Here is a 23,204-nt window from a genome sequence, read left to right as displayed (position 1 = left end):
CAACGCTTCAGAATAAAAAAGCTGGCTGCAACAGTTCAAAGGCAGCATTGTGGCAACTCTAAGGGCAGCAGTGTACTCGTTAGGCCTAGTTAAGCAAGCTGCTTAATCATTCACAGTATACTTTGATTCCCCACATAACAGCTGGATCATATTTGAACGTTGTCACAAGATGGTATTTTAGTCAAATACCAGTTGACAATTCCATGCCAATACTTAAAAAACAAGTCATAAATGCTTGTCCAGTGAAGTGTTACACACTAGTGGAAAAAATTTAGAGTACCACTACATAAAACACTGCCATTCTTCAAGATGAATACCACCCCCACAATAATTCTTGAAGTGCATTTCAAGAAAAGTTAGTGAACAAAATCTAGTAGCAAGTTTTACTGGGACAGTTACAGAAGTTTCAGAACCTACTTTTTCATGAATGACATCTATTTTCTCACAACTTGTCTTCACACTTTCCTCAGTTAACAGCTCCGATTTCATCTGAGACAACTCTAGTTCTAGCTTTTTAACTTTGGACAAAAGTTGATTATGTTCATCATCATCTCTGACAAAAACAAGGAGTCAATAATTAGGAAAGCAGTGTGAATCATTTCATCAAATCCCAAAGGTGTGAGAACATACTTGTGTAATACAAAGTGGTCTCCTAGTTCAGTTATTCACCATGACAGACAATGTGAGCTTGCAGTTCTTTTAAGATATTATTTAAGGCATACTTAGAATTAATATATTCAAGGCAAAGTATTTTGAAGTTGTGAAAAAATCCAGCAGTAATGACTTTGGAACATCAACAGGCTGACAATAAGTGAACATTTATTACATTTTTGGGAATTTAACATTTCTGGCAAACCAGTCAAGCTTTATTTGCATAAGTTTGCCCCTGGTTAGAGTGAGGTTTCAGGTTACCTCACTTAAACCAGAATAACTTTAGAGGCAGGTGTCAAGTTGAGCTTAAATAGCAGGTCACATATGACCGATACAGATCGGTGTTCAGTGCATGCTACAGGAAAAAGTATCAGCCATCACTCTAACGCTATTTTACATTTAGATCCAACTAAAATGACAATTCAGCAAAAAAGTGTTTCTTTTCCTCTTCGCTATCGGGAAACTACTTAATGAGGTACTTTAGTTTTTACACTGGTATTACACAGTACATGAGTGAAAAGTATTATAGCAAACAAACCAAGAACAGAGATGAAGGTTTGAATCAATACAGTTTAAGAATTTAAATATAAAGCCTATCAAAAGCAGTTACTGTGTATTTCACTAAGCAATTTGAGGAAAAATTCTAATGCATTTATAAGAGGATGAGAAGTCACTCATTCTCCTCTACATAAACAGCTTTCTCTAGTAAAAAAATGTAGTTGCACTGTTCACACACTGGAAGTGGGCCTTTAGCTGTAATGCCAAATGTCAGTACAAGTCTACTGTAAGATAGAAGTACTCTTGCTGACACAAACTCTTAAGGCCAGTTAACTGACACAAAGAAAAGGATTGCTGTATTTCCAAGAACATGTATATCACCACCAGCTAGCATCAGGATTGAAAAAGCAAAGTGTATTTTAGAAGTGCTTTATACCTCATTGTTTTTGCTTTAGCTATGTCAAACTCCTTCTGGATGTCCTAAAAAACACAAAAGTTAGTTTTAGCATATAGAAACAAACACAAGTGACATAAAGGATGAAGAACATTAAATGAAAACTACATATTTTAGCACCACCTGTAGAGGACTGCATCCCCACACTTACATTTGTGCCTCTATATAGTAAGATTTTATTCCAAATAGAACCTGCCTTATTGATCAAGTGAGTATTTTTTAATCTTTAGACTGAAACCCTGTTCAAGAAGGGAAAAACCAAGAACACCACTGTTCTGAAATTTAAACAACTGTAATATCTAGAGTAAAGCAAACTGGGGTTTGGGATTGCCAACAAAAAACTTGGTCTATTTTATCAATAAGTTACAATTACAGCGAGTTAGCAAAGTTGACTTTCAATACCTTCGATTCAGCAGAGAGCTTTGCAAGGATGTTTTCCAGTGTCAGGATGCGCAACTCATGTTCCTGATGTAAAGTCATGAAGTCAGGCTTAAAATAAAAAAAAAAAAAAAAAAAAAAAGTACCAATAGCATAATTGAGATTTTCTACAAAGCGTAGTTTTTATTTCATTTAGTTCATCCTGCAGGTAGTGTGAGAAATTATATAATCTGTAATAAATATAAAAGGCCTAATTCAGCAGTAGTAGGGAAGTTTATCACAAAACCCCTTCTTTGTTACTAGTCCTTCCTATAGTCTTCTTTCTCTGTATGAAAACAGGATAAATCCATCTGCTTTTCAGCAATGTAAAATTCTACTTCAGACCACTTATTTGGAATTAATTCTTTGACAGGAGGAACAAATGCCAATAACCACTCCCTGGCATCTACTACCTATCAGTTAATTCTGTAAAAGAATCCTGAGGTCAAGTTTCTAATAATCTGCATTATTAAAATAGACTACTTCGATCATTATCAGAAAGCATTAATAACTGACTATCTTACCTTTTCCTCCAGTTTCATATCTTTAAGATGTTGACCCATCACATTTTTGATTAGCTTCACTATTTCACTTTTGTCACTCATCTGGGCAACCTGATCTTGAAGATTATGGAGTAGCAGCATCACTTTGCTATATGCTTCATCATGGTGATGGCATCTGTCAGACACGAAGGCCATTTGCTTTTCCAGCTCATTTATACGACCAGAATCAAAGATATTTATGGTATCCTAAGATATAAAGATATTTTTTTAAAATATAAAAATAAAGACATTACCCTTGTGTGTCAATTAGTTACTGCAAAATATTGAAGACATGGTAATTAGTCTTAAGAGACATGAAAGGTCTTCCTTAGATTGTTCTCCCTTACCTTTGGGGGTTGCACAGAGTGAAAAGAATCAGCCTGTGGTTCAGGAACACGAATAGAGTAATCTGTTCTCTGTATCCTATCAATTCTTGTGAAGTTCAATGAAGGTAATAATGAAATGAAGCCATCAAACCCCCAGAACCATATACCTAGATCAGAAAAAAAACCACCAAGGGCAAAAAGGGTGTTTCAGAGAATTCCTCCTTAGGACTGTTTATATCTACAAATTGTCTTCTTACTTAAGACAATTAAGTTTGCAAGGTAGACATCACACAGTGACACTATTCCAGTCTAAATAAAAATTAGCATAATCTAGTTTTAAAACTGTTAAGTCAAGCACTCAATATTAGGAAACATCATCCATCAGTACCACTCACACAGCTGTATGGCAGGTGTGTGTCAATGATACATCCTTAACTCAGAGTGCTGCTTCTCTGGGACCCAGATCTCATTTGCTGACTAAGACAGGCCATGCTCACTCAAGGCAGGTGTAAACACTGCTTTTTATCTCAATGGAAAATATCTTGTCTTATACCCTTAGTACATTGCACAATACCTAATAAAAGTTAAAGGAAACTTAGGCTTCCATGGAAACAGTCTAGCATTTCACAAAGATTACACTTATTTTTATAATATCTTAGTGAGAAGTAGCAGCATTTTCTACACAGCATAACTTCTTCCTTTCTTACTCTCCCTAGTACAGAGGATTTTAAATCCCCATTGTAAGTTGCTGAGAAGTCCCATCTTCTCCCCAAAGTAGCTATAAGATTTTAAGGACATGTAAAGACATGAACTCCTTTTCAGAAATGCCCCAGCACTTTTGGTAAATATTTCAGACTGAGTTGATTTCAAGGTAGGCAGCTGGCCTGGAATACTGTCAACTAACCAGTCTAAATAGCAATATTTTAAGCAACTAAAAGCATGGTCTAGAGCAAAGGAAAGACTTGGGGATGAGCTGCTAAAAACTTAACCACTCTTTTATGGAGATTGACAACCAAAGCAATCAGTGTGCAGCCTACTCTCTCTGACCTCATTGCTATTCCTTGAAGGGCAGAAAAGCAGAATAGGACTTCAGTGCATTTACTTACTCACCCACTCTGTCTAAAGAGCTCTCTGAAATGAAGTCAAGGGTATTCCTTACACAACAAGGGGAAAGCTCACTGAATTATTGGTCTTTGAAAGCTTGAATTACTGCCCTGTTCACAAACTTGCTCTTTTTTTTTCTTCTGCGTCTTCTTCATAAACCAAAAGTTCAACTAAAAATGCTATTTTGGAACAGCTGAAGTAAACATACACTGATCAGTATTGGTTCACATACCTAGTAGAAACAGGAGTGGGATAAGAAACAGCAACATCTTGTAGATCTTCGGAAGGCATCTAGAGAGGAAAGTTTGCAAGAAAATACATTTAGCATATTTTATGGTTTTATAACTGGGCAAATAATTGGCTCACAAAACAGTTTTTGAAAGCATACACACCTTCTTAAAAGAAACACCTTGAGCAAAGACATCAGAGTAACAAGTTGATACCACCCAGTTCTAAGCAACCTTAACATGCTTGAAGCTCCTCTCCCTGGAAGACAAAAAAGGGGTAGTGTGAGATGTAATTACTGTGGCACATGTTCAAAGAAACCAAGCAGAAGGACATGCAACTGTGGCCAGGAATACTTTGCAGAGCCGAGAAATACTTGAGTACAGGCAACACATGCAGCTTCTTAACATCTAAATATCACAAATATGGCAGCATTAGAACATCAGTTACTCAACAAAACCAACAGCCATGCAAAAAGATGAACTGCTTGTTTGTTATAACAATGCTACCTTGCCAGAAATTCAGTGTTAATGTTTGAATCCAAACACAATGAAGACCTAAGCATATTTCAAAAAATGCAGATTAGCAGTATCAGTTTTTGCTAAGACGAATACCAAGATGGAAAGCGACTACCAAACCAAAACACACCCCATTATTCTCGACACCCCACAATCTGTACCCAATAACACATATATTCCCTCATGAAACCGACTAGTTAGTCTCCCATTATGCCTGAGGACAGAAATATACCCTCTCGTTAAGCATATTTTGGTCAATAAAGAAAGTAAAGTAGCACATGCATTCCATGATACAAAAGCTACAGCATAAGCACAGCTGAATTACTGTAAGTCACATACTGTAGATTCCTAGTTTGTCAAAAGAACAGGCAATGCACACACACACGGATTAGGATAGTAACCTGGAGAAAGAATGGCCAGCCAAAGTAGAGACAACACCTTCTGAGACACAAGCCATCCCGTTGCTCCCACTGTTCTCAACATATGAAGCATAAAGTAACCTAGATTATAACAAATTAACTCTATGTGGTAACATACATAAATGAATTTAAGATTCTTTTGCAATACATGCAGTGACACAGACTAATCCCCCACCCATTACACAGAACATGTAATTTTAAACCATACCTTTCAGTAATCTACGAACTTGGTTGTTCACTATTTAAAAGCAAAGCAAGCCGCTAATAAATATGAAGCCAAGTAAAACCAAGACAATTTAGAAATAGAATTCTCATGTATAGAGAATGATCAACAGCATCTGTGCAGTTAGAATATCACTTTTCTAAAAAAAAAATCAAAGTTTACACTTTGTAGCATGTTCATCTAAACAGTGCCATGCTAACAGAATAGCAGAAAAAGTACTACCAAAACCAAGTTTTAAGCACATCATTATTTTAAAAGCATCTTATTTGTTCCAAGTTATACATGGAATTATCTATGTTCATGTATAGAAGAGGGAACAACTGAAAATTTTAAAACCTGGTGAAAGAACTAAATGATGTCTAAGAAAGGCTGACAAAACATAGTAAATATTCCCTACTAGAAGTTACAACCAGTAAATTTTCATTAAACTTAATGTTCCCAAGTATCTTCAGTATGTTTTGAGTCTCTTAAAAAGAATAAAACCAACAGCAAAAAACCAACACACTGTAGCAAAATGCTGTAACTTCAAGCCCACTGAAGCCAAATATATCCAAAACTAGAATTGTTCATTCTACAGAACAAACCAAGTAGTATACATTTAGAAAATAATCCTCCATTTTTAGATTAGCAGATATGTCTGGGTTAATCTGACGGATTATAGATATACCAACCCAATATTTTGCAAAGCATTTAGGTGACTGAAGTGTCTCAAATCATTTTCCTTTGCTGAATAAAGAGCACTCAACAGATTCTTGATGCCTCTGTCATTCAAGCTAGGGAACGCTCATCTCAGGGAAGATTCTATCCCTATATAAGATTCCTGTAAAAATTGACTATCTCTAGAACAAAAATAAGATGTTAAAAACCCTTTATTCAAATAATCTGCATACCAATACCTCATACCTTGCTTTCATTTAAAGGCAGCTTTTCAACCTATCAAGCTATACAGACTTCCCCAAAGTGCAATAAATTAGCAATCTGATTTGTTCTAACATACAAGTATGCTGTCCTTACACCTTGTTTTTGCTAATAGGTAAGCAGTCTGCCAAGCTTGCATAAAAGCCAGTATCAGAACAAGAAGTCAAACAGGAAAGGTGTTAATTTTCTAGACCGTTTACACTTTTAATCTACTTTGATAGAGGAAGGTAAAAAAAGAGATACAAAACAATATGTATGATTAACATTGTGAGATTGTGATGCAAAATAAAAGCAAAAGAAAAAAGGTCCAAGTCAACCTGCATAAGAAAAGTTGTGCCAAATGGTCCTTGCTACCCTTTTAGCCCATGAGGATTGCATGTGGTCTGTGGTGTATATTTCAAGCTGTTTCTTCCCCTTACAGTCATCACCTGTTGGTTGTGGTAACAGTCAATTAATGGGATCAAGTCAAGATTGTTACAAGGTAACTTGAACAAGTCTATTTCATAGTATCAGCTATCAAACCAAAAACCACTAAGCAAACTTCAGTGGAATAGACCATTCTCCCCCCCTACATTTAAATTGCAAAATGAACATTTACTTTGTAGCTTCCAAAGAGTCATGGGACATCCGATATTACCATCAAAGCAACAACCCGGTGTACTGCCCAAAGCTAAAAGACAACATCAATCTTCATACTTACATATTGACTCCTCATTTTCACCAAGACGGCTATCTTCTCTGTAAAACTCTTTTACATTCATGCTCCCACAGTAGTCTGAGTGAGCTGCAACACATTCAAAAAGCATACATGGAATGTAACTCTCAAGTTCAAAGCCTTTCATATATATGCACATTGCAGCTATCATATATGCAGATTTTAGCCAAACTGGCTTGGTTCACTATTAAAGCCAGGTTACTCACAGGAAACCTGAAAAATGCTGAAGGAAGAAGCCTTCTCTGTGCATTTTTTTTTTTCTTCTTTCAACAACAGGTGGCCTTTTAGTTCAAAAATCTTTCTGCTTCTTTTCAGATAGCAAAGTTAGTAAAGCCCCTAACTTGAGCCCCTATTCCCACCATCCTGTCAAACAGGCCATCTGTTACATATCTGTGCTGGTCTTACTAGAGATCTTAAAAAGACTGGGAAGAGAGCATTAGCAAACTATAAGGCAAACAGGCAGAGAGAACAGGAGAGAACGAAGTTTTATTTGCACACAAAAATCAGTTACCTTCTGCCTATGGCAACTGAACTTCACTCATAGAGCATGTATTATAGAAGAGAAAGCACCAAAGAATTGAACATTTTCAGGGAAAACAAGATGTACTTTAGAGTAGTGCGAAGTGATGATGGCAGTTTTAGTTTTGCAAGACAGATCCAATCAGGCTTTAAGTGTACAGTGGGCTTAAGGGTAGTAAGATAGTCCAGACCTAAAGACATTGAAAAGTTAGGATTTGACACTATCACACCAAACAGTTTTTAAAAATTAAGTTTCTCAATTTAAACATTACCTTCTGTCACTTCCTAATAAAAATCAAACACACGAAATCTTAACTGTAAGAGATCTCACATACATGAATCCTGATACTTCCAAAACAGGGGGGAAGTATGAAAGGGTAGCACAACCAAGATAGAGGGAGAAAGACAGGAGCCAGCCAAAAAGCTATAGAAAAAGAACACCACAGTGCCAAAGATGAAGCCCTTAAGAAAAAGACCCCAACACACACACTCTGCCTTTGTGTGGAGACCAAGAAAGACAACTGAAAAAGTACCTTTAAATTCATAACCCAGCTTCAGCAAAACCATTTGAAATAGTTGCACTAATAGTGATGCAAAAGATGCTGTAGTATGTTTGACCAATCGCAGAATCTTACTCGCGTAGAAATAGGTTCCTCCTATTGAAAAAAAGTGTGAATACAAATTATTCACCTATGAGGCTGTACGTCTATTCTCTGGTGACCATTAGCTTGTAGAAGAGTGAGGATGAAGCATGGAAAACCTTTGTTTAACCAGGAACATGAAACCTAAGCAAGCACAGTTTGAGAAGTCTGGATGTACTAGATACAACAGTAAAGCTTTTGTAAGAACTACACCCTTAAAAATGCCTTCAAGACAGAAAGTATGACTTCAGCAAGAACACCTTTTATTCATGAGAATTAAGAACTCTAAACAGCAATTAATTCCTTGCTTACAGAACTCAGGATTTCTCAATAATGTGAGCTGGTGATACTGATCCAGTAGGTCACAGGTCTAAAGAGACAAACTGCATTCTTACTTTGTATTTGAAAGGGTGAGGACTTGCACTGTCTTTTCTCTGCCTTTACACTGGAAGAAGTTAGATACTGCAGTGGTCTGCCTCAGGTGCTAGACACAAACACTTCTTCACAGCCATGGGAAAAAAAAGCTTCAGTCCCCCATACTGCTGCTCTCAGAACCAGCCACATTCTAAAAACCTTCCATGATTGTGTGCCCCTTCCCCTGCCCTCCTCCACTTTAACCCAAGCTACTGGATTAAAGTTCAAAGGAATGTACAAAGATGAGTTCCTTGTAAAATTCTCCTGTGTAAATACAAACTCTGGAGGACAGAAAACAGTTTTCATACAGTCAATTTTAGTTCATTATGCTAAGCCAACAGAATTCCTACCTGTGCTACACATTTACCAAAGAGAAATACTTGCCTCAAAGCATTGAAAGGCACACCTTATAGTCTAAACTGGTTTCTTGCTACTGAAAACATACTTCATTTAAGAATAAACACATCTAAAGAATCCCAAAATTGGTTCATTTCTAATTCAAAGCCACTCAAAAAACAAAACTTCTTCATTATAACTGAGGACTAACAAAAATCAAGAAATTCAAGATGCTATGCAAGAGGCAGACACAGTCAAGATAATGAAGACAACTTATCCATAGAATGGAGATTGCCTTGAAAGGCAGAGCCTTATTTACAGCAGATTCATTTGGTTTTGAGCTTTCGGAATGTAGTCACTTAGAATTTTATTTGGGATCAGGTTCTCCCTTTGGAGTTCAATTCTTCAAGTAGTTGAGGTGTAGCTTCTAAAAGCACTCTAATAAGCTGCAAGATTATGTGAGGAGAAAAAAAAAGACAACAAAGCAGGAAGTACGAAAGTATCTCTCAGATTTCTTGGATAACAGAAGCACTGCAAAGTAGCAACAATTCTGCTCAATCTTGAAAGTTCCTGTAAGAAAAAACCAAATAACCAGACCACAAAGAAAAAGTTTCTATCTGAAAACCCTGACCAAAATCTGGTAAACAGACACCTACAGATCCAATACCAGATTAGGAGACTCTTAAAATCACTGCTGTTGCAACAGCCCGTTGCATTCCACATGAGTCTGGAAATATAACTTGTTAAGATACCATGGCACTGTCATTTTGAAATTGTTTCATTCCTACAGCAGCATTAAAAAGAGTTGGAAATTATGTATTAGAAGCTGACAAGTATATGAAGTTTCAACTGGTATAGAAAAAAAAAGTTATTTCAGAAGTTGATGTCTAGAATTTAATTCCTGGTAAGTTTAGCAGGGTAGGGAAAATGCTTGAATAACGCTATACATAAAGATGCATCAACTACAGCATATACCATTCTGCTATCCAAGGAAAACACAAGAGAAAGTAACTTACTGGATGTATGTTTCTGGCTCCTATCCCTAGAGTAAATTCTAGAAGATGGCACATGAGAAGGTGAGTATGCTGTAAGAACCTCCTTCCGTTCAGAAAGCATGCTGCAGTCACTGCAAGTGTAGCCATTGATCATCGTGGTCTGTGTTTCTGCTGCTGTTATGTCACCATTTACCTGCATCACTGTAGTATCACCACTACCTAGCAAACCAAGAGTAAAACATTCAGTGCATTGACATCAGTATTGCCATCACCAGTTACCATTAACTAGAATGTGTATGGAAGAAGAGTAAAGTGTAGTTACCTTTAGGGTCGCCCTCATCATCCAGACCTTCAAAAAAAAAAAAAAAAAAAAAAATTTGGTCCCAAATATAAGGCAGTCCCATAATCAGCTACAATATCAGACGTGAACTCGAATTAAAAATCCCACTAATTTTAAGACTGCAAAGAAAAACCACTTTGATTAGTATTTAACGTATTTTGCAGTCCACCACACAAATAGATTCATATATTCAGACATTAGTATAGTAGGGTAACAGTGAAAAGCATTCTACCACAGAAACAGCAGACAAAATACTATGAATGACAACTACACCTTTTCTTAGCTCCCATGTGGCTTTAAAGCAGCTAATTACAAGTATACACCATTTCTGTTGCCTGTTAACTACTTTGGTGCTACTGTATTCTAAGGTTCTGTTTTAAGAGCCAGGTAATCTGAAGTTTAGAACATGTTCTACTAAGATTGTAACAGTTCTTTACATGAGGACTCTGGGAAGATCACAAACATACTGACTTGAAAGAATCTGAATTGGGAGATATAAGAAGTTGTTGATCATCTACACAACACTATGTAAACAATGCTTTATGTAGACAACTCTTGCATCTTCCTTTTCAATGAAAAACGTAGGTTGACAAAAAGCATACTTGTAAATACTTGCAAAAACCAACCAGCCAGCCACACACAAAAACCCTCTCGGGGAAATCCTGAAGTGCCACTAATTTTAAACTTTCAGATTAAGGTATGTTAAATTGAAACATATTTCTGCCTATAAATAAACAAGAAAATGCTTTTCCTTTGGCTTTTCAAAGACAAGTTACATGCTTACCGTTCTTTAAAAACAGTACTCCATGCACATTCTGAATAAAGTAATGATAACAGATAATTACACCTATACAGTCTATGGTGTTCATCACCAATTGTATACAATTGCCTTGCATATTAACTTGACTGTGCAATACGTCCTGACGCTGACTATGCCAGTGAATCAAGTTTACACACTGGACTGAATTTTCCAGCAGGCATCTTAGCAAAAGAATAAGTACATGCACACATCTGAGGGCAGGACTGATAAATGGGTGGGGAAGAGGGAAGATGCAGACATATGTTTATACATACCAAGCCATAAGCAGCTTTCAGAGTCTGATATGAGCAATAGTAAGGATTACGTACCCCAGAAATGATCAACTTCTGTCTGCTCTCGAATCAAAGATTCATCTAATACAGTGGATACCATTGATGCATCACTGGCATGGCTATTGAAACTGCTTTGGCTAAAAATGGAAGAGCTGGATAGATTTTTCCTTGGCACGTGTCTCATACTGCCAGATTGTTTATTCATACTTTTGCATTGCTTCATCAACCTAGAAAAGAAAGCAAAGACAAGTAAGACATTGCACCAAAGATGCAAGTTTCTCTTTTTAAGTTAAATCTCTTATATTAAAACAAACAGCTGAGGTATTTTAATACTGAAGCGATAGACAGCTCAAATCAGGTTTAAAATAAAATCCTCCCATTCAAGCACCTGTACTTCTGCAAAGACTTCCTTGTAAACCACACACTGAACATAATTTTCAAAGTATGAAAGTAAGTACTGGAACAAAGAATAAAACAGTAGGTAACCCACATTTGTACTATCGTGTTTAAACAGGAAGTCTCAAGACTCCAACCAATAAATTTGTGATGATAAAAACTTGTGATGATAAAAAATGCTTACTTAGAAGACTGTTCTCTGAAGGATGAGTTTCCGGCATAAGAGCTGTCACGATCATTTCGCGCATCACCTGACTTAAATCCTGCAGCAGCTAACCGTAAACTACGCCGTGACATTCTTGGTGAATCAAATACTGGATCTATTTTATTTTCAGTCTCAAAATCCAAAGCAGACGAAGAATAACTTGAACTGCAGCAAAATAAGAACAGCAAAGTTACTAGAGTTTAAGCAAAAACTCCCCTAGTAACAAACATGCCCTTCAAGCTAGTCTAAGTTGCCATTAAAAGCAGTTTATCCAGGGTTATGGAACAATTCCCAGATGATATGCCACGTAATCCAAATAACGTAGAAGTACGCAGATATTCAAGGTTCTCTTAAGCTATCCATACTACAAGATTAACAACTGAAAGTAAATCACAGTTAGAAAGAAACTATGGAAACTATGTTTGTAAGCCAGAGCAAACAATCATATAGCCTCAGACAAATAGTTCTTTTGGGACCAATGTGAGAGAGGAAGCCATCCATGACAGTTTCTTCACCATGCCTAAGAACAAATTAAAATTAAAAATCATGATGTGCTCTTAAGTTACAAAACACAGATTCATTCATAGTCAGTTTATTTTTTTAAATTTGTTTGCCAATTCCTTGTTTTGAGAACAAAAGATCCATGCGCCACACTACTCTAAACTTACATCTCCCAACAAGTAGCAACTTCACCCCCCCTTAAGATACTTAAAGGCTTCCCTACTTTTAGCTACATTAGTTTAACTACCAATACTTTAAAAAAGCGCTTTTAAAAGTTCTTAGTTTTATGCACATCATTAGAAATATTTAACTCAGAACAAATAAAAATTGTTTAGAGTATTTCATCCACTTTTCTGTTTCACCCTATAGAGACAAGTTTACATGTAGACAAGCTTTGCATTATTACCCCAGGAACTCTACTCCACACTTTTACATTTGATTCTCTCAGAACCTCCATGAAAACTTACAATGAAGACAAAGCAGCAACACAAGGCAAACACAAACAGATTAAAACAGATGAGTCAGTGAGAAATACATTTACTAGAAGTTTAGCCTAGAGCAGAATACTCATACTTACAGTCAAAGGAAACATTCAAGCCATGTAATCAAGCAGAGTCTTGTTGTCACATACGGGATACGGCGCAGCTGGAGACCAGGTTCTAGAACCACTCAGCACTGACCTGCAGTATCTATACACTCAGTGCTCTAGGCCAGCTCCCCTACAGGGTCTGGTCTCTCTTGGGTCACAGGCATATACAGAGCTGGTTTTGTGTTTGATTTTTAACAGAAGAGCTGAGCAAGGTATTGTTAACAAGCAGCTCCTTCTCCCCAAAATACCAAAAACACCCAAGCAAGACAATTAGATCTGAATGAGTAGATTCTACCATGCAATCTATATTTGATACAGAAGCTTCCACTTTATAAACATCTACTATAAAATGTATTTGTGCAAATACAATTTAAAGGAAGTAATTTTCTTACACAATCATTAAAGATACCTGAATTTTACAAAGTAATAATATATGAATCGTATTACTTTGGCATACAAGTAACATCAGAAGGCCTATTTGCTAGTTACAGTAGTGATTTAATTCTGACAAGCTTTGGAATCAAGTTAATTGATTGCTCCACAATGCAAAGTAAAGCCCATAAAATGGGACTGTGTCAGAGCATATGAACTTTTTACAGCTAAACCATGAACTTCCAGCTAAAAAAACCCCACCTAACCCAGGACAACATCTAGTTGCTCCAGCAGCATTCAGCCCACAGGACCAGTCCAGAGCTTGTCCAAAATAACTTCTTTGATAGCCTAGAGGTGCAGATTTGACAGCAGGTCTTTGGCACTACCTGCTCAATCTGACTGGTCTGCCCTGCTAATGCTGTCACATGCAGTGCAACCCAGTGCAAGGCAGGAGTCTAAGCACAGCTTAAGACAAACCCAGCACACATTACTATATGCATTATGTTTACTAATCCTTGCCTACATTTGGGTGGAAGGGGGAGAGGAGCCTCCTCATATGAAAATGAATTGAGTCTACATTTGATTAAATACAAAAGGATATAATTTTTGCAGTTTTCAAAAATATTATGTCTAGAGAACTTGCATTATGACAGATGTGAAGTGAGAATACAGGTTAAATATGGCTCCTCCCGTTGTTCATTCTGAAAGGGTCAATGCCACAACAGTTTACTATTGAGTCCTTCCCTAAACAGTTGTTTCAGAACTGAGTTTTGCTGTTTACACTTGCCATGACACATTTGCTTTTCCTCATCTTCACCCAATGTTTCTTACAGCTACTCAATTCACAAGAACACAAAGTACACAGGACAAGCTGACAGCTGTGACCAGCCTCAATTTGTTTCTGTTTATGAACACTTGCCGTTATTAAGTATCTCAATAAGCATTTATATCAGTTCGGGTTGAATACATAGCTTGGAGTTGGCCTCTACTATCAAAAAAAATATCACAGGATCTTTTCAAACAAGAAGAGAGCTTCTCTCTCGTTTATGCAGGATAACAACTCTCTTCACATAGAAAGTGCATTATCTGTTCTCTTGTCCTTAGGACACTATCTGGAAGTCTAACTTGCCATCTCACTTTCCATGCTTTCTAAAGTGGCTTTTTCTTTTACAGAAGATCAAAAACCCCTGCCTTTCCTTTCACAGGACAGAAATGAACCTGTACATTGATGGTACTCCTATCCAATATGAATGGCTAACCAAACAACATCTTAAAGTTGGGGTGCAATTAACCTACACACTGCTGACTGGTTCCTTCCCCCAAGAAACAGCACCCATGGCTGCTGGCAGATCTGCTGACTAGATCTAGTCTTACATTTCCAGCTTCTTGGCTATTACCTTGACACCACCTTCACATGAGCTTCTACAGAACATGAATATCCTAGACTTCAGTGGGTTAAATTTCAAGTTACATATTTACAAGTAGGAGATCAAGGTCTGCCAATTTTAACACACTTTAGCTTTGTCTGGAGGACCTTAAGTGTCATTTATAAGTACTCCTTAGAATGGAATGGGTAGTAGTGTTCTTGATTATTTGGGATAATAATAGATAAATGCAATACACCTACAGAACTATAGCTAAACAGACATCTCTTAATATGGACACAGTCCCATGATCAGTATATGAATGTTCGTATGCTTTCTGACCAGGGCATTACTTGTATTAACTGACCAAGGACACTCACTACCTTGAGTTGTTTAGCTATTGCTTCCATCAGTCCCAGAAGTAAAATCCTTTGGTTTTTTTACACAACTATTTTGCAGAAAGTTACATCCTGATTTAATGCTGTGACACGGGGAGAGGGGATCAATCCAAACTCTTTTATCAATTTAATCCATATTTGTGAAGAAAAAGAAGTGTTAAAGTACCCAAACTGACAAAACACCACAACTCAAAAGATGACAGTGACTAAAAGCAAAGATGAGCCTTAAGAGAGGGGTGTAAATTTTATGTTGACAAGTGGGTGAAATTCACAGGTTTGACTTGCATTCTGAGGAGGATAAAGGTTATTTAGCTGTATCAGTTTAATGCATTTCTGATTTGTGCTGGAGGAGTAAAAGCACAAAGTAGAAGCACTACAAACACTTATGAACAGACAGCAATACCAGTGAGTATTAATGTAAATTCTAATAATAGGTCATAGCCAACTCTATTAATAGCTTTGTGGTATCTAACTTCACTGTATTTGTTTCTGCTGTGCTACAAGTCAATTTCTGTAAAGAAAATCACAGACATATTTTGTAAAGATTGAACTGTCAAAGGCAGAACAAGACAGATCAGAATATAAGCGAAATAAATATGGGGGGTGGGGGGAGGAGAAGGAATGAACTTCAGCATGAAAATACTTCTGATTAGCAACTCTAATTCACCCTTTCCTCACAGTCTTCAAATATTACTTGACCCAAGATAGGAAGAGCTACATCAATAATACAGGGCATTCTGCACAGATTCAGCAAGCAGACACACAGCAGGAGCCTGCTCAACAGCTGTAGTTTACTCTTGACACCCTGAAAGCAGGCAGCATACCAAGTAGTCTTCCATCATTATTTTAGTATTTGGGGCTTTGCAGAACTTTTCAAGAGGAAATTTTGAAGAAAGTGCTTGCTAATCCTTCCTTTATACACAAGAACTACAATTAATTAATTTCAACCTAGCCTAACTGTACTTGCCTTCATTAAGCCAGTTATTAAACTTCAGTTTAGCCACCTCTATCCATTTCTGAATACCTATGCCTGAAGTTTAACACAGCAAAATGGGAGGGCAAAAAGTTTCAAGACATGTAACCCTCCCTTTCCACAAAGGCCCCTTCACAAGTTCTCAGGTTTGCAAAACAATAATCTTAATTTATGTAAGAAGTCAAATCCTCCAACTATCTTCTACATAAAACCCAAACAAGATTTATCATTCCGCATCTTCCTCTCCTGGCAGGTTAATCCTTGCTCCTGTTGTATTGTTTGCTTCAGTGAGAAACAAAACTGTTATCCAACAAAACAGTGGGCAAGAAGAAAGACTCAGCTCAGAAGGGTTTTAACCCCAGATTAGTTTAAGGATGCCACTGAACTTTACTTTGCTAATACTCTTGGAATTTCATATATTTAAAAAAAAAAAAAATCAATTTCTTAGTATTAAGACCTACTTATTCCCTTGTGTCTGCAAGGAAGATTAGTTGTTGTGAAGAAGATTGTACAGTAGAACATACTAATATAATTTCAAACAAATATAACAGCTATGGAAAATAAAGTTAGATTACAATTTAACAGCTTGTTTTAAGAAATACATGTTCACACAGACACCAAAATTGCTATCTAAACAACCTGAAGAATCAAAGTCGACTTTGATTGCTCACAGTAGGGAAAGTTCTCCTTTGTAAAAGTTAAAATATTCCAGCCAGTCTCTAAGGTGCATTTGCAACGTAGAGCTACCTAAAACCACTTAGTAATATAATAGTGAATCTGCTGGCTGATGTAAGGCACATAATCTTTCATTGTCCAACATGTCTTTTCTTGAAGTTAGTAAACCCACTAGTACTTAGCCAACGTTTTACCAATGTTTTTCTAAAAATTCAGAAAGAGTTGCCGCTTAATTGATGCAACATAAAACACATACCATTTTGTAACACTACTGACATCAGGCTATAGCTAAAAAACCCCCCACGTTCCCCAAGAAAAAGTGGCGATGCTACAGTCTTAGAATACAGAAAAGCAGGATTATAGACAAAAGTTAGTGATCTAATTCTACAGTTTTACCAACTTCTGTTTTATTGGCAAGTAGCCAAATATTCTCCAATCTACATACTACATTTTAATACCCATTAATACATAATAATAATTTACAGGCACGGAATAGAAAAGCAATCTTACACTGCATCCCAATGAACAAAACTTTTAAAAAAACCTTAAAATTAACTAAACCAGTAACTTGGGTTCACTGATGTATGCTTGCTTCAAAATACATCTAACAACTCAGCAACAGGAAAAGCTAGAGAGATTAAAAATCAGCAGCCACAATCTGCTCTTTTAATATTAAAAACACTCAAATGGGCATCACAACATTTATTTTGAACACGTAATACAAAAACTAGCAAACACCCCACAGAGCTATTTTTAGAAAAGTGAAGTGACTTAAAGACAGCATAATCATGGTCAGTTTAATAAAAAAAGAAAAAACAAGTTCATTAGAATACAGATTTTAGAGTCATACAACAAGCAGTTTTGGTAAAAGAAAAGTAATCAATATGTGGCCTCCAGCCAAGTTTCATGCTAGTGGCAATGAGAGTGCAATCAATCAGTGTTTTAAAGTGAAAATGGTGCCAAGTCGAAAAAGAACACACACAGAAGTTACAAGACATATCAGAAAAAACATCTAAGAATTCTGATGACTTATTTATAGAAATAAAACAGCAATTGTAACTAGGCGGAGACTAGTTATTCATAGCAACTAATAAACACTGAGTCATTATCTTAGTCATTGTCCTGTTAGTTCAACATGTATTCTTTCCTCCATTTAGGACACACCAGTTATTTTCAAAACAGACTAGATAAAGCATGCCTCTTCAAAGAAGTCAGCTACTTACCATGAAAGCCAAACTGTCCAGAATTAACAACATTCAGAGAACATATAGTTTCTCTACAAGAAGAAAAGAGTTCTCACCTGAGTGCATATGTATAGCCAGTGTTCTCTGGCAGACATTGGGGAGGAGTGTACGTGTGTAGACGTGAAAAGTCCATGTTGACTGTTTCAAATCATACTGTAAAAGGTGAAAATAAAGCAATGCAATGACTTATAATTACATAAAGTCAATGTAAGAGCCCTTGCATTGTTCAGCCTGTGTTACAAAATATTGAAACAAAAAACCTACTGTTAAAGAGAAATATGGAGCTCTCGGTATTTCAGCAGTATTGCTGCTAGTGCTAGATATCCCTTATCATTACCACATGAAGCTTAGTATTTCTGACCGCAACTTTCTTTACGATACTCCATTTTCAGCAATTTCCGAGTTCTCTTGAACACTACTGTAATATTAGCCAAGCTCTTATCACAACTACACTACAACACTTCCATAGGAACTCAGTTATGCTAGCATCCCCAAAAGCTAAGCATAAAAATGAGGGAAAAAAAAAAAAACCTACACAGCCATGCTTTCAGAGATCTCTTCATAATTAATTTTACTGTGAAAGCCCACTGAGCAAAGCACAGGCTGTTCTGTGCAGCAACAAAGCATAACACAGATGAAGCTGGAGGAAGTTTTTACATATAGTCAAATCATTTTCCTCTACAACCTTTGAACAACATCCACTAAGCAGTGAGGGAGTTTCCTTTATTTCACAAAATTGTAATATTTTGTAACAATTTATTCCTGCCATAAAAACACTGAATACACACCCTAGCAGAAGAGCCAACTGCAAAGTGACGCAATGGCTAGAATTTGGTAAGTTTTCCAGAGCCATGTGCACTTCCAAAAAAGCCCACAAACCAAAACCAAACCAACATTTGTAACACTTTCCATGGGGTCTTTGAAAGCTATTATAACTTTAGGAAGAAAATAAAAACTGATGCTATCATATCAATAAATGTGCAGAACTGCACGTGTGCCTACTTGTGATATTCTGTATGATTTCACTTTCACATTCAAAATATTTACAAAAAATCCTTGAACCCTTCTGAGTTTTATTAGCTAAAAGAAAAGTTTTGCTTTTCTAGAAAAGATTCTTTGATAGTAGGTTATTTGTGGTTAACAAATAGGGATTTGGCTATCCTGGATCTACATTAGCAAAATAGAATCCTGGCTATTTTCAGATTATCTACAGCTCCTGTTTCAGTAGCAGTAAAATATTCCACACAACTGTGATGACGTGCCTGAACTAGGGTAAAAAATTCCCTACCTATACTTTAATCCTTATAATCAAAAGGCCAACAAGTATCTCATTTTGGGGATGTACTTTGCTCATTTGTATAGCTACATATATGTAAGAAAGAGACAAAATGCCGAGTCACATATACAGGTGCAGCTCAAAAAGAAATCTCTACACAGAACATAAAGATACTCTTAGTCCACCTGTAGCCTCCAAATCAATAAGGCAGGAGGATACTTCCATTACTCTTGAAGACAGTTTCCCTGTTTTTAGAAATCAGAATTTACAGGCCTAAACATTGTAGCTTTGAGTGCAAGCACCTCCCATGCATTTGTGGGGTTAATGAAATACAACATCTCACTTCTGCTGTTTATAGGGTTTTTTGTTTTTAATATTAGAAAGAATTTCCATTAAGTGACCTTTCTCTACACTTACTTCACTCGTCCCAGAGCCATAATGCTTTCACTGGCTCATATACAAAATCTGTTGTTTTAGAGGAAGCTTAAATCAGTAGTGCACAAGTATTAGCAAAGCAGCCTAATTCTCTTGCTAGAATAAGCAGCAACTATTGCTAGAATACGTAACAACTGCTGCCATACTTTAACAAGTAAGACCTCATTTTAGAACATAGGGAATGGGGACCACAGAGTAAAGATTCCCCAGTAAGAAAAGTGGAAATACAGTGAATTGCAAGATGAGGGACGTTGATAACATCAGATAGCACTTGTTTTAAACAACAGCAAACCAGATTTCTCAGACATGTGCCTACTGAAATTCAAAACGATGATTAAGGTTGCTCTGCTTAAATTGGTCCATCCCAATAGAAAGGTTTTGAAACCACAAGCTAGTGAAAACTGTTTAGTTTCCATTGGAGCTGATCTTGATCGCTTAGCACACAATTTCATCATTAAACCTAGTCTTTAACTGGCAACTCAATAGCTGATACTGTGCTGTTGACACCCAGCAGTTTTCCCACATGGACAGCTGGGCTAAGGGAGTGAGCTTTCAGCAGCTACTTAACTCCTCCCCCTGTCTCTGCTAACCATATGGGGCAAGGCAAAGACAGACTTTGAAAAATAACATACTAGGTCAGATTTTTTTTTTCCTGTTCTTTTCCTCTTCCCCACAAGTTCTCTCTACTTGATTTCTGAAGTGCTAGAAGTTACATCATATTTCTTATCTGGTAAAGTTCAAAATATATCATTAAGTTAGTATTAGATAAAATATGTACTTGACAATAGCACTGCTAACTGAAAAGCCTTGAAGGTATTTATGCACAGGTCTATTAATAGCTGATTTTCACAGCACCAAGATCTCCAGTAAAGATAACAGGTTTGCCATCTAAACACCACATAGTTGGAAATCACTTACTAGGAGCTTGGTTCAATTCACTTTTCCTGATGCTCTAAAATTAATTCAGATTCAAAGGGAAAAACCTGTACTCATTTTTTCAAAGCAACAGGCTTAACTAACTGAAACGGAACTTGAAAATAATCTTCAGAGATAACCACCACAATTTTCAAAACCTGGCATCTAAATTCACTAAGAAACGGGATTTTTTAAAAAAAACCCACCTGGCTACTAGTTCAACCTTAGTTATCCATCTCTTCAAGACAAAACCCACAAAACAAATGATCAACCCTATTTATTTAGAAATATTCTACATTCTTATTACACAACTTTAAACTACAGAACAGACCAGGGCTGGGTGGAGGACACTAACCCTCTCTAATCTGTTCATTCATGTTTAACAGCGCTCCACCTTTCATATATTAATTCTTCTCATTTATGAATACAACTGGAACAGAAGACATACTAATAAAGTATTTTGGAAATTTAAAACCACAAAATTTGGCAGAGAACCTGAGAGGTAGACATAGTACTTAGTTCCAGTTCAAACACTTTCAGGTGCACAGCAGATTTCAGATTTAGGTACCATACATCTGTCCATACCGATTCATGTAGGCTCTCAGTATTAACTTTGTTGCAAGCACTACTGAGCCCAAACTTTAAGTAGCCTTTTTTCCCCTCTTCAGAAGACCATAAACATCTGTTTCTAAGTACTAAGGAATATACAGTGAAAGAACTACACATGTAGTTACATACCACCCCCAATAATAAGAATATATTTGTAAGACAAGCTAAAAACTATTAGCGAGAATCACACATTTCAGGTAGAATGTGAGTGGACTAGATGCACCTCAACTTAGAATCTAGCTTCCACATTCCCGCAGAGACAGATGGATTATTTGCCTTTTTGGGGAAGCAGACAATGATAATCATCTCAAGTATCATCTGTCCCTTGCAATAATTCAACCGAATCAGTGTTAGTCAGCAGAGCAGAAGGGCGGGAGAAGTCAGGTTCTGACTTGGTCAGAACACAAGGAAGCACAAGGGTCTCCTGTAATCAGTGCAGCAGATTTACCTTTGCACAAAGAAAGCCCCTTGGCTGTTTGCAGAGGATGTGGACTTGACACGAGGCTGCACCACTACCTCATGAGCCTGTTTAGCTTAAAAGTGATTTTCAGAATCAGCCCCTGCGAAACCCTAGCAGCGCTGCAGCAAGCTTCATGTCTTTCCTGGATGCTGAGGAGAAGCTCTGATAGTGGCCTTTATGCACAGAAGGATCACAGTGGAGATGTGTGGGGGTGGGCAGCACCACATACACATTGTAGATACACTACAAGTACCTGGCAAGGACAAGGATGAACTCCCACTTATGTCTTCTGGGGTACATAAACAGCCTTCCACAAACATGCTATCTAGACATTTCCTCATGAACACCCTTTGTGACAAAGGAAGTGGTAAATCGCCATTTCACAAACGGGACCCTGACACAGTAGAAATATTCACCAGGAGTCTGTTACAGAATGAGAAAATTTGCAAGAAAGCATGTCTTTTTTTTTTTAATTACAAGGGGTAAAAAAAAAAAACCATATGAAATCTTAGAGAGATATTGGTAGTGCTACTTCAAGTAGAACCTATACCCTTATCTTTCAAAGCAAACAAAGTAAGTTTAAGTCATCATGATTTAACATACCAATGCCACAAAAGCTAAACAAGACTTTTGGGCAAATTATTAACAATAATGAAACTGGAGTATGCAACCCTATCAGTTCATGAGAGCAAGCCATTTTTTACTTGTAACTTCAATTTTTATTTTCTACTATTATTCAGGACAACAAATAAAATTACTTTTTGGTAAGAAAAAAGGCAAATTCCTAAATAAATATGCTCCACGAAAAATGTTTCCATACACCAAATTAACTGCTAGTTTAAACAGGCTGAAGGGCAAAGAGCTCCATGCTAAATCAACAATTTATTAAAACACACATTCTTAAAACATTAGTATTCCTTTAAAACAGGAACACAAAAGCAAACAGAAAAATCCCATAAAATCCACATTAAACTAGATGTTACCATTCAGTACTATGGCAAAGATTCCCAAACACAGGTGTCAGACTGTGACGCTACTAACAAAAGAAGAGAGGTTCTTCACAAAGCAGTAACAGTGCATATTCACGTTAAGTACCCATTCCAAGGGTTCTTAAAAGGAAGGTTGGTAGAAGCCAGCTGTACCCTCAGCTATGGTGAAACAATAAACACGTCTGTTCATTGTTTACACGCGCAGCACCTGAAACGCTGCCGGTAACACCCCGAGCCGCGCTACAAGCCAGGAACCTCCAGCCCGTCTCAACGAAATACGCACAAAGAGTCCGAGCACAAGCCTCACCAGGCCTCTGCCTTCACTGAGATTCGGCGCTTCGCTCGAGCCTCCCCCATGCGACTCGCCGCGCTGCCGCAGAAGCGGGGGGCTCAGGGCGCCCCGGCAGCGGAGCCCGGCGAGCCCCCGGCCTGGCGCAGCGGCGCGGGAAGGCTGCG

General features: G+C 37.2%; 1 protein-coding gene across 12 annotated transcripts in view; it reads right to left on the bottom strand.

Moving 5' to 3' along the window:
* SUN1 (Sad1 and UNC84 domain containing 1) overlaps positions 1-23,204 on the bottom strand; it is a 32,642-nt gene that overhangs the window by 5,345 nt on the left and 4,093 nt on the right. For 2 of the 12 annotated variants that reach the window (XM_026858789.1, XM_026858788.1), the window contains exons 2-17: positions 18,121-18,217; positions 11,928-12,113; positions 11,384-11,574; positions 10,238-10,264; positions 9,937-10,134; positions 8,063-8,185; positions 6,996-7,079; positions 6,613-6,723; positions 5,137-5,235; positions 4,385-4,478; positions 4,225-4,283; positions 2,910-3,055; positions 2,545-2,769; positions 2,006-2,092; positions 1,586-1,629; positions 418-553 (exon numbers count right to left, since the gene is read on the bottom strand). In XM_026858789.1, coding sequence (XP_026714590.1) covers positions 418-553; positions 1,586-1,629; positions 2,006-2,092; positions 2,545-2,769; positions 2,910-3,055; positions 4,225-4,283; positions 4,385-4,478; positions 5,137-5,235; positions 6,613-6,723; positions 6,996-7,079; positions 8,063-8,185; positions 9,937-10,134; positions 10,238-10,264; positions 11,384-11,574; positions 11,928-12,113; positions 18,121-18,197 — 1,887 coding nt within the window. In that variant the 5' untranslated portion in view covers positions 18,198-18,217. Of the gene's footprint in view, positions 1-417; positions 554-1,585; positions 1,630-2,005; positions 2,093-2,544; positions 2,770-2,909; positions 3,056-4,224; positions 4,284-4,384; positions 4,479-5,136; positions 5,236-6,612; positions 6,724-6,995; positions 7,080-8,062; positions 8,186-9,936; positions 10,135-10,237; positions 10,265-11,383; positions 11,575-11,927; positions 12,114-18,120; positions 18,218-21,747; positions 21,760-23,031; positions 23,199-23,204 lie in introns of those variants that run through there. The other 10 variants (XM_026858787.1, XM_026858786.1, XM_026858791.1 and 7 more) reach the window with 10 other exon arrangements.

The sequence above is a fragment of the Athene cunicularia genome (assembly GCF_003259725.1).
Source record: "Athene cunicularia isolate RWA chromosome 14 unlocalized genomic scaffold, athCun1 chr14_part1, whole genome shotgun sequence".
In the NCBI taxonomy this organism is placed as follows: domain Eukaryota; kingdom Metazoa; phylum Chordata; class Aves; order Strigiformes; family Strigidae; genus Athene; species Athene cunicularia.
Note: the sequence above shows the minus strand (reverse complement) of the source record. Positions and strands in the feature narration are given on the sequence as shown.